The sequence below is a fragment of the Pholcus phalangioides genome, unplaced genomic scaffold, assembly GCF_987345545.1.
Source record: "Pholcus phalangioides strain wild (caught in Gottingen) unplaced genomic scaffold, Ppha-v1.0 ptg000002l_1, whole genome shotgun sequence".
In the NCBI taxonomy this organism is placed as follows: Eukaryota; Metazoa; Arthropoda; class Arachnida; order Araneae; family Pholcidae; genus Pholcus; species Pholcus phalangioides.
Genome location: NW_028301595.1, coordinates 2,311,909 through 2,328,231, shown reverse-complemented (window position 1 = coordinate 2,328,231; position 16,323 = coordinate 2,311,909). Strand labels below are relative to the sequence as shown.

The 16,323-nt window shown below is 31.7% G+C and overlaps 1 protein-coding gene across 1 annotated transcript in view; it reads left to right on the top strand.

Moving 5' to 3' along the window:
* Positions 1-16,323, top strand: part of LOC149089057 (ribosomal protein S6 kinase 2 beta-like) — a 33,779-nt gene that overhangs the window by 1,085 nt on the left and 16,371 nt on the right. The window contains exons 2-10 of the mRNA XM_089236966.1: positions 1,868-1,927; positions 2,044-2,193; positions 4,535-4,616; positions 6,199-6,279; positions 6,925-7,004; positions 11,455-11,561; positions 13,621-13,798; positions 15,947-16,017; positions 16,146-16,234. Of these exons, the coding sequence (XP_089093092.1) occupies positions 1,868-1,927; positions 2,044-2,193; positions 4,535-4,616; positions 6,199-6,279; positions 6,925-7,004; positions 11,455-11,561; positions 13,621-13,798; positions 15,947-16,017; positions 16,146-16,234 (898 nt within the window). The remainder of the gene's footprint in view (positions 1-1,867; positions 1,928-2,043; positions 2,194-4,534; positions 4,617-6,198; positions 6,280-6,924; positions 7,005-11,454; positions 11,562-13,620; positions 13,799-15,946; positions 16,018-16,145; positions 16,235-16,323) is intronic.

Below are 16,323 nucleotides of genomic sequence, written 5' to 3'. Positions count from 1 at the left end.
TAGTTCGATTCCCCTCAGAGATGTGAATTTTATTTCCAAATTTAATTTTTGCTTGGCATTCAGGCTGTTGTACTTTTGTGTAATTAGCAAAAAGGTTTGTTGCAAAATAACCATCAAAGATTTATGTATTTTGTGTCGAAAACCTGTTGATTATTAACAGCCCAAAGAATTGTTTGATTATAATGTATGAATTTGTATAATTAATTAAATGATGATTTTAATTAAATGATTAATTAAATGATTATTTAATGAATTAAATAATTCCAGAATGAAATTAGTAATCCTAAGTGTGATAAATATGCAAAGGTGGCTCTTGGTGAGCAACAGGCCATAGCTGTTTCTTTTAAACTGAGCACAACTTCGATCTATTGCCAGGCAGACCTACAATATGATACCGACAACATGAGAAATTCAAGCATTTACCTTATTTACTTCAACATGTAGAAGACAGATGGCAGCACCAGCAAAAACATGAAACAAGCGCAATTCTTGCAACATAAATATGTTAGGGGGTCCACACATTCACTCAGAACACTCATTCTGGCATGTACAAATTTGTTAGAAATTCTGTAGAGAAATGTGTACAAGGTGCATTTTCACATCTCGTAGCCGATGGAAACTTTAAGTCCCAATATATATATCAAAATGCCATGACAACTGGAAATAGATGAAACCTAAATTTTCTCTGTGATTGCTAAATCGGAGCAAAACTCCATGACAGTGTCTTCTAACATGGGAAGGAAAAAGTCCTAGAAAAGTGAAAAAAAAATATTCGTGCCATTTTTCTGGAAAAAATTCTGGAGTCCCATGGGCAAAATCATAAATCAGTTTCTGGCTGAAATTTGTGAAATTAGTATGTACAGCAGAACACTATCTTTATAAAGGAGTTATAGGTAGAATATATTAATGCTGTAGAAAATGCATCAGGACCATAAAGGGTATTGTTATGTATGAGATTTTTTCTATATAAAATTCCTGAAGTTGTCAAAGAGAACTTTTCAAAGGGCTAAACTGTAGAAATTCACTTTTTTTTGTTTAAATTTCACCTGAGCTTTAGTCGTCAGTCAAATTTCTTGGGGAACATGACCGTTTTCTTAAGAAAAAGTCAATTTTTTTTCGACTTTTCCAGGACTTTATATCCCCTTCCTATGTTAGGAGACCCACTCTCATAGAATTAGAAAATTTTGTGTTATTGAGACTCCAATTTAGCAATCAGAGCCAAAGAATTTCAGGGGCCAACACTGATTTTGTAGTCGCTGTAGCAACCTGGTGCTCAGGATCATTATTTCAACTTTTTCTGGGGGGTGCAAAGAACATGTATTCAGTATATACACACACATATATATACCATTTCTAGTGTATTTTTTGAAATCCCCCAAATTACAGGCCTGCTGGTGCCTGAGGTTTCTTAAAACCTACATTTTATATAAATCAAACAAAGTTTATCGCAAATTATTTACGCCATTTCCTTAGTCGCTGACTTTGTGTATACCCTGCAAATTATGCAACATTGAATGGGTATAAAATTATTTCGGTTACTTTCGATACGATATGTTTTATGTTATTTGTGTTATGTTTTATGTTATGTTTTATGTTAATTCATCTAATAAAGTGGGGGGGGGGTGAACATGATTTTATCAGCACGTTCACTCTTAAAGTATATAATTTTAGTACAGGGGTTGTTTTTTATGTGCCTCTTAAAATTTAGTGTTTAGAGCACAAGTCCTTTTCATTTTTATCCCCATTAATTGCTGCCCCGCTCAATTTGTCATCAGAATTGTTTTAGATTTTAGTTGCATGTTCAAAATTTTTTAATGTATCACATTGGTATTAAACATTATTTGTGTGTGTGATTTGTTTCTTATAGATACCCTCTGCAGAAGATATGGTAGTTGATGAACAAAATGGTATAGCTACATCTTCTACTGTGAGTATATATTTAAAATTGGTAGTTGATGATCTCTTCTAACATTTTTGTTTTGGAAATTATATTTATTGCTCCCTAATCAATTTTTTTTGTTCTTTGATTCATTTTCCCCAAAGCTTCCTAAAGCCAGCAATAAGAATGGTAATGAACCTTGCAATGGGGCTTGTGAAGTTGAGTTGAAATGTATCACCAAAGAAGGTTGCCCGAAAGCTGATCCAAGTCATTTCAATTTGCTGAAAATTCTGGGTCAAGGCTCATTCGGAAAAGTATGCTCACACGATGCTCGTCAGAAATTTGTTTTCAATTTGTTATAAAACAATTCATTATGAAATGTTCTTTCGAGCAGCTAACATATTAAAATATTTAAAGTAAAGATGTGAGGTAAGAATATTCTCGGAGAACGAGAATATTCATTTTTCTTTTAAATAATTTAAATTTTTTTACTAATTTTGTTTATATTGTGAAATATAAATCAGTTTTCATTGCCTGAAACATTTACAACAAAACAATTTTTGGTATAATCAAACCCAATGACAACTTTTAGTTCGAGAATATTCTCCAGGTCATGATGAGAGGTTTTAAAAGTTTGGTTATGAAGATTTTAGAAACCATTAGATTAAAACCTTAAAAAATTATTTTAAAATTAGAAAAATTTCCAGAAATAAGCTCGGAACAAAAGAAATTAAATCAAAGTTGATTGATAAAGAAAGCAATTATTACACAATCACCTTTATTCTAAGATACAGAACTGTTTTCTTCAATGCACACACTTAAATTCTGTATCACATTTCTTTAAAAGTTGTGCAATTCAGCCTGATGTTGGTTTAATTTTCTTGCTTTCAAACGTTAATATTGTGGTCTACAAACTTCAATATACCCATCTTCTTGACGGGAAGAGAGACGGAAGATAGAACATCTTTGATATTCTCTCAAAGGACTACTATTATAAATTACTAGAGAATATTCTTATCAAAAATAATAATTATTCTCAAGTTATTTATCAAGATTATTTATTATAATACATGTTATTACATGCATTCTTGATAATACTCTCTGGAAAGATTTCGGTAACTAAAGAATATATTCTCATTGAGCAGAATATTCAAGAATATTCTCTGGAAGGACTATTATTAATAACTTCAGAATAATTATTATTTTCTATAAGAATATTCCCCAGTAATTTATGAAAGTAGTTCTTCCGGAGAATATTCTCAAGGATATTATATGTAACTATATTATAAATAACAGAAGAATATTCTCATCAAGAACTTATAAGAATATTCTCAAGTTATATTTATAATTGTCCTACCAGAGAATATTATTGAATATTCTCTCCTCGATGAGAATATTCTCCAAAAGATTATTCTCAAGAATTTTACATCTGTAATTTAAAGTAGTTGGAAATTTTGAAAATCCTTTAGTGTATTTTTTTCTTCATTCGCTGAGATGTTACAATTTAAAAACTCAATTTTGAACTTGCACTGATGCAGAGTATATGTTAATTTTCATTTAAAAAACGGAAGGTTTTTAAGAAATCACCTATGAACCCTTGAATTTAGAATAAACATTACAACGTGACAATCCCAAAATATCTTGTGTTCTTAAAACCCTCTCATTTTGGCCAACCTGAGCCCAGCTTGCTGTGTACAGAGAACTTTGCCTGACAACGTCTTTCTTCTCCCCGTCCTGTCAATCAACTGCCAGTGGGTGGAATCAGCTTTTGTTCAAAGTTAGAAAGCAAGAGAGAAATATATTTGTTTCCCCATCTTTTCGGAGTTGTATAAAAATATGTGTACAGACTAAATCATAGAAAAGCGATAGAGTATTTATCTTCCTTGTTTTATTCTCGATTTGAAGGGGAGATCATTTATCACTGCATGAGATCAGAAAAAAATATTCTTGAAAACATATGGAAATTTTTAAAAGGTTTAGTGATTTTCACTATGGCAGTCAAAATGTGGATCAGGGAAATTTTAAAAACCACTTAAAGGGCTAATTTTTCACCTAGTTCCAAGTATTTAGCAATCATTTTTTGAAGTGAACAATTTTAAATAGAAATTGTATTCCTTAAACAGTGCTTTGTTACACCAATGTAGCACGTATGATGAGCTCACAAATAGATTTTAATTTTTTTTTTGTGTGTGTGTGCTCTCTGCGGTGCTTATGCTGGGAAATATGGTAATTGTATATGTGTGTAAAAAGTGCATGATAAATTTAGTTTTTTTCTGACAAAGGTAGCAACAAACTTAAAGGAATTTTTTTCTGCCACTTAGTTACTTGTTCTTAGTGCATTATGAGAAGTTATATACTGTCAGGATTGGCATGTTTTTTTGTTTTCAGCATTGATTTTAACCAACACATCTAAAACCAAATTTTTGACTAAACATGTAAAAGAAAAATCTTTACTGTTGTATGTATGAAAAATCCTGGATGTGTTTACAAAAATCCCTTTATATTTGTCTGGGTAGGTTTTTTTTTTTTAGGATTTTGTTCCATTGAATATTCCCACAAAAATCTCACTGATCTTCATTCTTTAAGTTTACTAACCATGCTACATGTCATATCAAAAATGGGGGAAAAGTTCATTAAAAAAATTATTTTCTCTAGGTATTTCTGGTGAGAAAAACTGTTGGACCTGATAGTGGAACATTATATGCCATGAAAGTAATGAAAAAAGCTACATTGAAAGGTTTGTCTTTTGAATATTTTTATAATTCTAATGGATAGGACATTTTTTCCTTGATGATAAGCTTGATACGGGAATCTGAAACCTTATTTTTATATCTTGTATATGTTACCAAAGCCCCAGTTGACCCGGCCAGTGTCCGAAATTCATTCTTTCGCCAGGCTTTAGCCGGTTCCTATATATCAGAGTCACAAAAATATGTTTCAGGGTCATAGTCACTTTGGCTTTTTTTTGTGCGACAATTATGGCCATTTATAATTATGGTTAGTTATGGAAACCCTAACGATATCAAAGGAATCTTAATATTGATATCATAGTGATACACATATAGGGGCCGGCAAAAGCCAGAATTTCGGACATTGGCTAGGTCAGCTGAGCTGGCCACTTCACTTGGGCTTTGGCAGTAACATATGCAATCCAAGCGCTGTTAAGATGAACTCGATATAAATTAAATATTTGTTCCATTGGACCACTTTACAATATAATAGTAATACCTTTATTTAATACAAACTGGCAAGACATGAACTCTCATTTGAAACAAAATTATAATTCCAATTCACAAATAGAAAAGAAGCCAGACCCTTCTCTTTAAAATTTTGCTTTAGAAACAACTCTAGGGTTTAAACCTATTAATGAGTGGTGACATCGAGCCATTTTCTTTATTACTATGAATTCCTCATACCTGGACAACAAATCCACAAAATGCTGATTGCTTTACCACTGGAAACAATGTAATTTTTCTAACTGATCAAGGATATTTACTTTAGATTATAGACTGTGACATCTCATTCAACAGTGAGCGACAAGTTATGAACCTCTTTGAACTCCGTATAACATACCATTCACTTTGTTATTCTGCTGCTCAAAATTGAAATTTGAAATTTTTATACCTATGCATATTCCTAGACTTATGCAAATAGTGTAACACATATTTATTAAAGAAATTTTGTTATTTTGATTGAGTTTTTCGTTACTACGAGCATGGCTATAAACTTGAGAATATAGCTAAATGTTCACACTGTGAATATCATTCGACTGCGTTCTCTGGTTCAAAGAGCCTTTCATAATCGAATCACTCTTTTGTTGGTTGACAGAATTTGATTCGCGTGAAATACGTTTGTGCTTTCTTTGACTTCATCTCATGAAGGTTAGGCTCTATTTTTCTGTAAACATATATTTTCATGATAATTTTGTTGTGAAATACATTGAGTGTTGTGTTTTTGTGACTTTCATGCAATTTTTGTAGTTCTGTATTAATTTCCTAGCATTTCGGTTGCAATAAATACACAAAAAAGTTATTTTATTTATTAGCATGACTTGCAAGTAAATAAGGTCTTTACATTGAAAAAAAAAATACCTTTCTTAATTTTTATTAAGCTTAAATGTATGTTGACATGTAAATAAAACTTGAGATTCACTGAATATTTCATATTTTACCAAAATTCATTTCAGTTGTGAAAATATATTAATTATTAGTGTTTCAGGCAAAGACGCTTGATAATTTGAATTTAAAAAAGTATAACATGACTTTTGTTTGATGATGAAAATACACAAAAAAGATTAATTTTTCTCTACTTTATTCTAGTGAGAGACAGGTTACGAACAAAATTGGAACGGGATATTCTTGTAGAAGTCAATCACCCTTTCATTGTCAAGCTCCATTACGGTATGTACACATAGTTTTTTCATTGAATACCAAATTTTCTCAAATTGAATGCCCTCTAAAAACTGACACCCCCCTTGCATAATTAATATACTGTGTAATATATTAATTATGCAAGGGTTTGAATTAAAGTTTATTAAGGGATACAGTCTACAGAAAAGGTTAAGAACTATTATTTGGAACTTTCACTGTTACAGTATCGCATCATCCTTTACTGTTTGAGCTCTCCCTTAATTTGATAATTTCAATAAGTTAGTATGGTTTAGTGTGAAAATACTTATGTAGTGTGGGAGGAACTTTAATGATTTTCATTTTAAAAATTTTATTTTCATGGCCTCATAAGTGAATCGTAAAATATTGTAAACTAAAACTTTTTCTCATACATTGGAGGAAATACAACTTATTTTTTTTACTTATATTAAACTATTCAATGTTTTTTCTTCCTAACCACAGTTAACGCTTGTTGTAATGACCTCTTACATTCCAGCAAAAATGGACGCTATTTTGTAAGGAAATCGCATAGTATAGTCATTATGGGAAAACATTTGGGACTTATTGTACCAGTCAAACAAATTGTTGTTATTGACAGAATCAAATGTATCTTTATTTCTTCATATTTAAAAAAATCTTATTTTTATTCTCTTACAGCGTTTCAAACAGAAGGGAAGCTATACCTTATCTTAGATTTTGTCAAGTGTGGTGACCTTTTTACAAGGTTAAGCAAAGAGGTAAGTCACTCCACCACACACAGACTGAAATAGTTTTTTTTCAGAGTTTGTTGAAGTAAGGTGTTTGTGTAAAAAGAAGTATGAGATAAACATAGTGGGATTAATCAAGAAGCTATCCATACTTAGAATGAGACAACCATAATCTTTTTATGGTTAGTGTATTATACAGGGTGGTTTTTTTTATTTCAGTTATTTTTCCGGTTTTTATTCATTTTTAAAGTTTCTTCAGACTTTTTGCCCACCCTGTACAGCAATAATCATTAGTTTTTTCTTTCGTGTTGTATGCTTTTATATTGGGTTACCGTATTTTATTTAGTTATATTTGGCATATAATATTTTTATGGGTATTTTTTTCAGCCACCTCATTGGGCATTTTGCCTGTTGTGGCCTTTGTGTTTGTATGGATAGCTTCTATCGATTTATCCCACCATGTTTATTGTAATTATTTTCAAAATTTGTCAACATAGGCTTCACACGTTATTATTTTTTTCTGTATATTCTATTATATTTATCTTCCTTTCTTTTTTATATTTTTTTGGCAACTGGTTGAATAATTTTGCCTGTTGTGACTTTAAAATTTGTATTTGCGTAATCCTTGATAAAAGGCATCGTATAATCCTCGATACTTATCAAGGATTATGTGAAGCTTATGGTGAGAGATGATTATACAGGTTGCCCAGATCAAACGTTCTTTTTTTAAATCAGTTCCTAAACTTTACAAGGAAAGAACGAGAAAAGTATAATAAATCAAAAGCATCACTCAAAACATTTTTGTAAAAAAATCAGTGCACTTTCACATATGCTCCTTTTGTTACCCAGAGATGAAAAATGGCCCGATGACCATATCGTACAAACGCACAAAGGACACATAAATTTTAAGACTGTTTCTCTTTGCACTTCAAAAATTGCATTGGGATTTTCTGAGACCTGAATTTGGCAGTTGTGCTTATCAACACTGTTAGGATGTTTTGTCATCTGGAAAAATGACCCTTAAGAGGATATCAGGTTCATAGTCAATGGGAGTTAATACAATAGACTCTCAGTAACTCGACTATCCGGATAACTTGACATCTATTATTCCCTTAATTCCAGAACATGTTTGGCTTAACTCCGCTTAAGTCGACTACAACTTTTGTCCCTTTACTACGACTGGTTTTTACAATTGCCCGTGTTTTACCGTTTTTAAGAATTTTTTGACGTTGTCCGTGGGTACTTAGCCGCTGTGGCGGTCGAGTGGTTATATTGACGGACTCGCGATGCGAGGATCCGGGTTCGAACCCCACAGTGGTGGTCGGCTGAAGTTGGTTTTCTGTGGTTCCCAATTTCAAGGCGCAAATGCGAGCCGATCTCAACGTTAAAAAGTCTTGCCACAGAGAGCAACAGTCCTACAACGATAAATCATTCAATCATAACACTTCACTCATAGTTAGAAAAACTGGTGACAGATGGCAGCACTACACATAACAAGCATTACAGAGAAACAAAAAAACTTCACGTCAGGTTTCACTACACGTACACGCACATTCCCGCATGTACCGATTCGTTGGGGGTTTCGCGGGGGGGGGGGCGGGTGCATGTGTGGTGTAGCAGTAGTAGGTAGGGCCTCCAAAAAATTTCTCGGGGATCCATGATGTTCTTAAGTCAGCCACCTCGTTGAGCAATTTGCCTGTTGTGGCGTTGTATTTGTACTTAGATAATTCTTTGTTTCTTTGTTCTGTGTGATGGGTCCCTTTTTTGCGCTATGGGGGGGGCGTGCATGTAAAGAATGAATGTTTGAAGCCTCTTGGCCCGCCTATCATTTTAGTGGTGTTTCCAGGACAGGTCTTTCATTCTTCTCATGGTCAAAAGAAGTGTGGTGTGATCCCTATTGGATGTTAACAATTTCAACATCCAATAGGGATAAAAATCTTATCTATTGTAAGTTTTGATATTGTCTGTTGTGGAGAATACTTTTGGCGGAACTCGGTTTTATGATTTCTTGGAAAAGGAGTAAAAGAAAAAGAACTAAAGCCTGGTTAAATGCTGAATATGCCATTTGGTTATCATTGTGAGTATCAACGGCCATGAATGCAATGGCTCCACGTGAACTTCATACTTTAACTTTAAAATCAAAAGTTGAAATTTTCAAAAAACTAGAATCAGGAAAAACTCAAGAGTGAACTCACCGAAGAATATGGAGTTGCATTGAACCCATTTCAACATTAGCTAAAAATGAGGGAAATTTTTTTTCAGCATTTGAATCTTATGAACCAAGCAGAAAAAACATAAGAAATCGGAATCCAGCGATGTAGAGGAAGCAACTTTTTTGTGGTTTAAATCCCTCAATCTCACTCAATCCTATTATCAGGACCAGTAATTCAAGAGAAAGCAAAAGATTTCCCAAAAAATCTCAATCAAGGAAATTACGAATTATCCTAAGTATAAAAACTTTTTACAGAAAATTACAGACAAAAAATTTGTGGATGTTAGAATGGACGGAAAAATTTCTGTTTTAGCTACAGTTAAAATGATTGATTCTGCATGGAACTCAGGCACAAGTGCCACGATTCAGAACTGCTTCTGTGATGTTGGTTTTTGTTCTGAGTCTTTGGAGAATGATTATTTCTCCAAAGAAAATTAATTAAAATAAAAAGATTATTTCTCCTGAAGATTCCTCCCAGATTAAGTGTGAAGAAAGCATAAATAGCACTATGAGTGATTGTATCGATGATGAATTTGTGAGTATTGACTCTGATCTTGTAACTTCAGGACTTTTAGCAGACGACAATATTCTAGAATCAATCACCCAAAGCAAGTGCTTCATGTTTCAAAGAAATAGAATCAGAAAGTTCAGATGAAAAAGTATCTGTACCATCTCTCCATGATGCACTAAAAACTCTAGATGTGATATGTCACTTCCTACAATCAGGAAAAAGCCAAAAAATCACGGTATAAACTGAATAGTGTAGAAATTTTTTTTTCTCTTTGGAAAGAAAAACAAGCAAATGTACTTGATTATTTTTCATGAGGTAACTTTTTTTATATGTTTTGATTCTATTTTGAAACAACCCCAAATTAAAATTAATGAGCATTATCATTTTATTTAATACAATTGTTAGAATGTATATAATTATGTACATAAAAATGATTGGACAAATATTTAGAGTGAAACCCCGCTAACGCAACATCCGTTTAAGTCAATATGTTTGTCGATACTTTTGGATTGTCGAGTTACAGAGAGTCTACTGTATCTCCACAGAACAGTTTATGCCTTTTATGCTGACTTTATTTTTCCTCTTTGTTTGCTCGTAACAATGGCAATGTATGTAATGAGTAATGACGCTCTAGAAATTTTTTGTCAAACTTGCAGATTTGGGCAATTTTTCTGATATCATGACCCTATGTAACACTAATTTTTAATTACTGTTTAAAATTAGAGACATTTGATCTGGACACTCTTGTATTTATATTTCTGAGTATTTTTGCTCAGTTAAGTGACTGTATGCTTTAATCAGACACAACAAATACATTCTATGATGTACTGACAAATGTTTGCACTCCACAGATCGACATTGGTTTAATCTAATTTTTTTAGAGGTGTTTATAATTTTCATGTAAAATTTTGTTGAAATTAGGTATAATTAATAATTAGGTTAGTTGTGAAGTTGTTGCTGCCCAAACATTGATAAAATCTTTATACGAGTATTATCTCCGTAAACCATGTCTCTCATGTGTATGGTTTCAACCCTGGATAGAGATTGTGGATTTCAATATACAGAAATTGAAAGGTTGGGAGAGGAATGGTTTGCCTATAGAACAATTTTTCAGAAGATAAAAAATAAAGTTTTTCTTTAGAGATCTGGTATCATTTTCTGCGCATGTCATAAATTCCTTTTCTATTACACATGTGGACTCTGATCATGTTTTCATCTGTATGCTGTGACTAAGATTATTGTTCTCGCCTATGCCATATCTTTCTTCCTTTATTACAGTGGACTAAAAGCATTTTTGCTTCTGGTGTTTTACGTTGTTGAAAGACTAAGCTAGTTGTTGACTAGACTGTAAGTCCAGACATGGACCACGCTCTGTCCCAAGAGGGATATAAGCGATTTACCCCAAGAGGTTGGTCCACGCTGGAGAGATGTTGACTAGACTAAGATGTTCTAAGCTATACAAAACTGCAAAAATATTAATTTCAATTTTTTTGCACTGAAACCGTTTCCCTGATCTTTCCATTATGAATGAGCTTTTAGGCGTAGGTTTTAGTGTAACTGGCCAATTCAAACATTATATGATTGCGATGTAATTAAAAAAAACAAAAGAATTTGATGGACATGGAGAAAATTGAGTTCTAATTAACTTCAGTTTTACTAAAACCCCTCTTTTTAAAAGTAGTCAAGTTTTACTAGTTTCATTAATTCATATTCAATAAAAATATATTGCATTTTATTTTCTTCCCACTACAATCAAGGTGATGTTTACTGAAGAAGATGTAAAGTTTTATTTGGCTGAATTGCTGTTAGCTTTGGACCATCTCCACAGTGTTGGGATCATATACAGGGATCTGAAACCAGAAAAGTAAAATAATCATTATTTGAACATATAATTTTCAAGAACAAACAAGACAGCTGCTATTAAGCAGAAATTAGGTTAATGTGATATGGGTATATAGTAGATATATAATATTATTATATATAATTATTATAATATTATATATAATAGTTCTATTATATAATATATAAACAGGTTAATGTGATATGATAACTTAACTGTTTTGATATGTACAATGCGTACAAGATTTTTCTGAAACAAACTATTTTTTTCTCCTTCGTATTGAAACATTAAACAACCCGGTCTAACCAAAATATTTTTTATACTGTGAAACCTGTCTAATATGGACACTGTATGAGAAAGTCGGAAGCATGGAAACATGGTCTTAAATGGAATCAGTCTGTTCAATAATCATTAAACAGACTTTGATTCAATCAGAGCATTAATCATAAATTAATATTATTCAAGAATATTATTTCAGTCTCTTGATGTTTCATACAGATTTCACAATATATTCTCTTGGGAAAACTTTGTCACTTATTTCACAGCTAGATCAAAATCTGTTTGAAATTTGCTCCATCCACAAAAGGAGGCGCAAACTCATCAATATCTTCCCAATGTCATATGATATAAGCTCCCCCATCTTGTTCTATTCAAAAAGCCTCGCACTATATATATCATGTATATAGTTATGATTCTGTTTTTCTCACAATTTTTTCTGATTGTATCTTATATAAAAAATGACATATGTTTTCTTGATTACCAGTTTTATTACCCATCTTGATGATCAAGACTTGAGATTCTCTCACGTTGAAAGTGAAAGACAATTGATTGAACATTTATGAAAAGAGAAAAAGAGGGAATCTACACATACCTAATGAAAATTTTTTTATCGTCTAGAGATCAGATTAAAAATTGCGACTACTAACCTAGGAAATGGTAACACGTATGCCTTAAATTGTGAGAAAGTAACAGCTCTGCTTACTCTTGGCTCAAATATGGAAGTGCTCAAAATGTGACATTAATGTATTAGTACACGTTCAATATGTGAATTACACAGATCTGCAAATTTAAGTTAAAAATATTTAAAAATAATTAGTTATTTTTGAAATCAATTTTTTCTGATGTATTTTGGCCTCTTATTTCAAATCTTGTTTCCATTTTATTCCATTACATTGAGATTTTCCACTACAATTTATTTTCAATATTACAAGGAAATACAGTGAAACCTCAGTAACTCAACATTCATTATTCCATGTGGTTGGCACAATACTAAATTGAATGGGGAAAATCCTCTTTAAGTCTGACACATCTGTGTTGGCTATGATTTATATTGTTCTATTGCAGCTCTAAAATTGTCCTTGTGTTAATTGGTTTGAAACATTTTACAACATTACCCTCATGTGTTTCGAAAATTCTATGTTTCATCGCTTGTTGATTGATATGTATCAAAAAGATTCTTCTCTACACCTTTGAATAGGGTCACTTCCTGTTAATACTCTGTTTTTAACCTGAAAACTCAACCTGTGAACTATGAAAGCCACAGATAGATGTGAATGATTTCTGAAATTTTGAGTGAGAGATGGTCTAGGGTAAGCTAGACTAGATTTTTTTAATCATGAGGAAAGTCATTTTGGACAATTGCACTGCTCATTCACAAATAACACATCTTCTGGCAATCAAAATATGCCTTCTCTACCTAATTCAGAATTATTCTCAATACGAAAACCTTTTGTAGAAAATTGAAGCAGATCAAAACATTTTATGAATTAGTAGTTGATGGAATTTTTCAACAATATAGACACATATATACATAAACAATTTTTTTAAATTGTTGAAAGTTAAATGAAGTAACACCTCGTTAACTTTACATTCACTCAAGTCGACATGTTTTTCATTCCCCTTGGGTGTACAGTTATCAATTTTCCACTGAGCTTAAATATGAAGTATTTAAACTCTTTATATCCTGAATTGAATTCTTAGTGTTTTCATAGGATGTTTTAAACAATGTATCATAAATTTTAGAGGAAATATATTGTTTTTATAAGTGTGTTTCACTTAAGATTGACAAATATTTTATTTTTAGTATTCTGCTAGGAGAAGATGGACACATATGCCTTACTGATTTTGGTCTTAGCAAGGAAGCTTTGGATGATCAGAAAGCCTATTCTTTCTGTGGTACTGTGGAGTATATGGCTCCTGAAGTCATTAGTCGTAAAGGACACACAACTGCTGCAGATTGGTGGTCATTTGGTGTAGTAATGGTAAATGGAATAGTGACAATTATTGCTTTAGTATTTTTATATATTGAAATGTTTCATATTCTTTGGCACAGAAGTCAAGGAAATTCTTAATGCTTATTTAAAATGAGTGCTCTAAAAATGATGATCTTTACTTGTATCATTTAAATGTGGGTCATTCCCAAAAAAAGTGTACAAACTATTTCTCTCCGAGAATTTGTAATTTTTTTTTACAAAATTTCAGAGCACTCTTGTAGTAATTTTAATTTTTTTCTAGTACTTCATTTAATTCCCTGTCATATGACATTTCTTAATTTGTTTCAGATGGTATCTAATTTTTTTAAAAATCAATTGTTTGTATCAAAACCTCAAAATTTGGCTGTTCCAGCTTGAAAAAAAGTGTTAAACAAGACTTGGTGTGAATCTGAAATTTTTTTCAAAAAGCTTTGAATCACATTTTATATATGTGCCATAGATGAATAAAACTGACAAAAAAATTTTGAAAAACATTTTTTTTTTCTTATTAAAAACTATTTTTTTGTTTGTGTCCCGAAAATTTTCCCATTTTAAATTGTCCACTCTGTTATGGTCATTTTGGAAATATATTTTTATTCCAGATTAAATCTGATAACACTTTTGATGATCAGAAATTGTTATCAGATTTAATCTGGAATTTAATTGAGAGATTGAAAGGTTTACTTTTAAATCTTAATCAACAATTTCGGATTTGACTTTTGCGAAGCAACTTAATATTCACTTCATATTTTTAGTACCAGATTTTTCGCTGTCGGATGTCCATTCTGTTACATCATTGTCATAAATAATTAAGATTTTTTGTATCCATATCAACATCAAGTGATAGTACATGGAGATATGCTTCAAAATGTAATAAAAGATTTTATCAATCGTTTAAATTTATAATTAAAAAGAGAAATAATTTAGGCTAATTTGTCCACTCTGTTATGTCTTCCAAAAACTCAATCAATGCAACTCACAGATCCAGGAAGACGTGTCATAAGGGACATTTTAATATGACTGAAGGTCGTTATATGACAATACATTCTGAATTTTATGGTACAGAACCATTATCTTCCTATATTTTTGTTCCCAAACCCAATTTCCCTCCCCCAAGTCCACTCTGGATAATTAATGTGAGAGGCATAAACGTGAGATTTATACCAACATCAAATTACTATTCAATTTCAACAAAAACTTTGAAATAAAAGAAAAATCATCCTGATGATACCATGTATACAACTGAGCAAGTCTGGTGTCCACTTTGACCAGATTTTAATTATTTTACCAGACCAAAATTCAAACTATGAGGGGTGGGGTGGATGTTTTTCAAAGGTTATAAGAGGAGTTTCTGGGTCACCTATCACATTTTGTATATAATTTTTGGGGAAATAAAAGTGTAATTGCATATAGCCCATTTATTTAGAATATTTGAAATATCTTTCTCTCAGTTAAACATTTCTGTGCATTCTGTTACAATGGTGTCCACTCTGTTACGGGAAGCATTTTTGCAGTTCACAGGCAGAAAAATTTAAGAAAACTTTGAACTAAGATGTTAAATTATAAATTACCAACCCATTGTCTGTCAGAAATAAAAAGTTTTGATTTTAAGTAGCTGAATATATGTTAGAAATAAATATTTCCATGTGCTATTTCAAAAAAATCATGACAAACCATCAAAACGACATGAGTGAATACTTTGCCACTGGACTTATCCTGTTTCTGAGATCTCTTTCAGAGCAATATTTGTTTTCGTAACAAAGTGGACAAAATCCATGATTTTCAGTCATAAAAAAGAGAATATTATTACAAATAATAGTAGTCACAGAGTGTGTGTCTCATCGTAATGTCATTTTTTGTGGGCTTTTTTATGTCTTTCTTGGTTGTTTTGATTGTATGTTTTATGTGTTGTGCTCAGTCCAATAAATAAATAAAATAACATAAAAGTGAAAAATATAAAATCAAATATTAAACTTCAAGTCATTGGCTATAATTTTGGAGCAATTTTATTTTGAAAATTCAACTTTGAAATTTTAATTTCAAAAATGTGGAATGTACACTTTTTTTTGGGGAATGACCCATATACTTGTATATGCCCTTCATTTAAATTTGTGTAGTTTTCTTCAAATTCCTAATTATTTTTCTTTTCAATTGAAGTATGAAATGCTGACTGGATCACTGCCATTTCAAGGAAATACGAGGAAAGAAACTCTAACACAAGTCATGAAGTAATTGGTTTAATCACTCTTTATTAAAAAAACTTTCAAAAGTATTTAATTGAAAATATTTTGCTTTTTCCCCCCTGATTTTTTCTCTTAAAACTTTTTGTGCATTGTTTTCCCCCTCATGTGATCAGGGCCAAACTTGCTATGCCTGAGTTCTTGAGTCCCGGTGCACAGAGTCTACTTCGAGCTCTTTTCAAACGAAATCCAGCGAACAGACTTGGTATTTTTTTTTTTTTTTGTGTGTCTATTGTGTTGTTTCCTTAAGTTATTGATTTTCGGTTTTGTTTTAAACTTTTGTAAATAATAAAT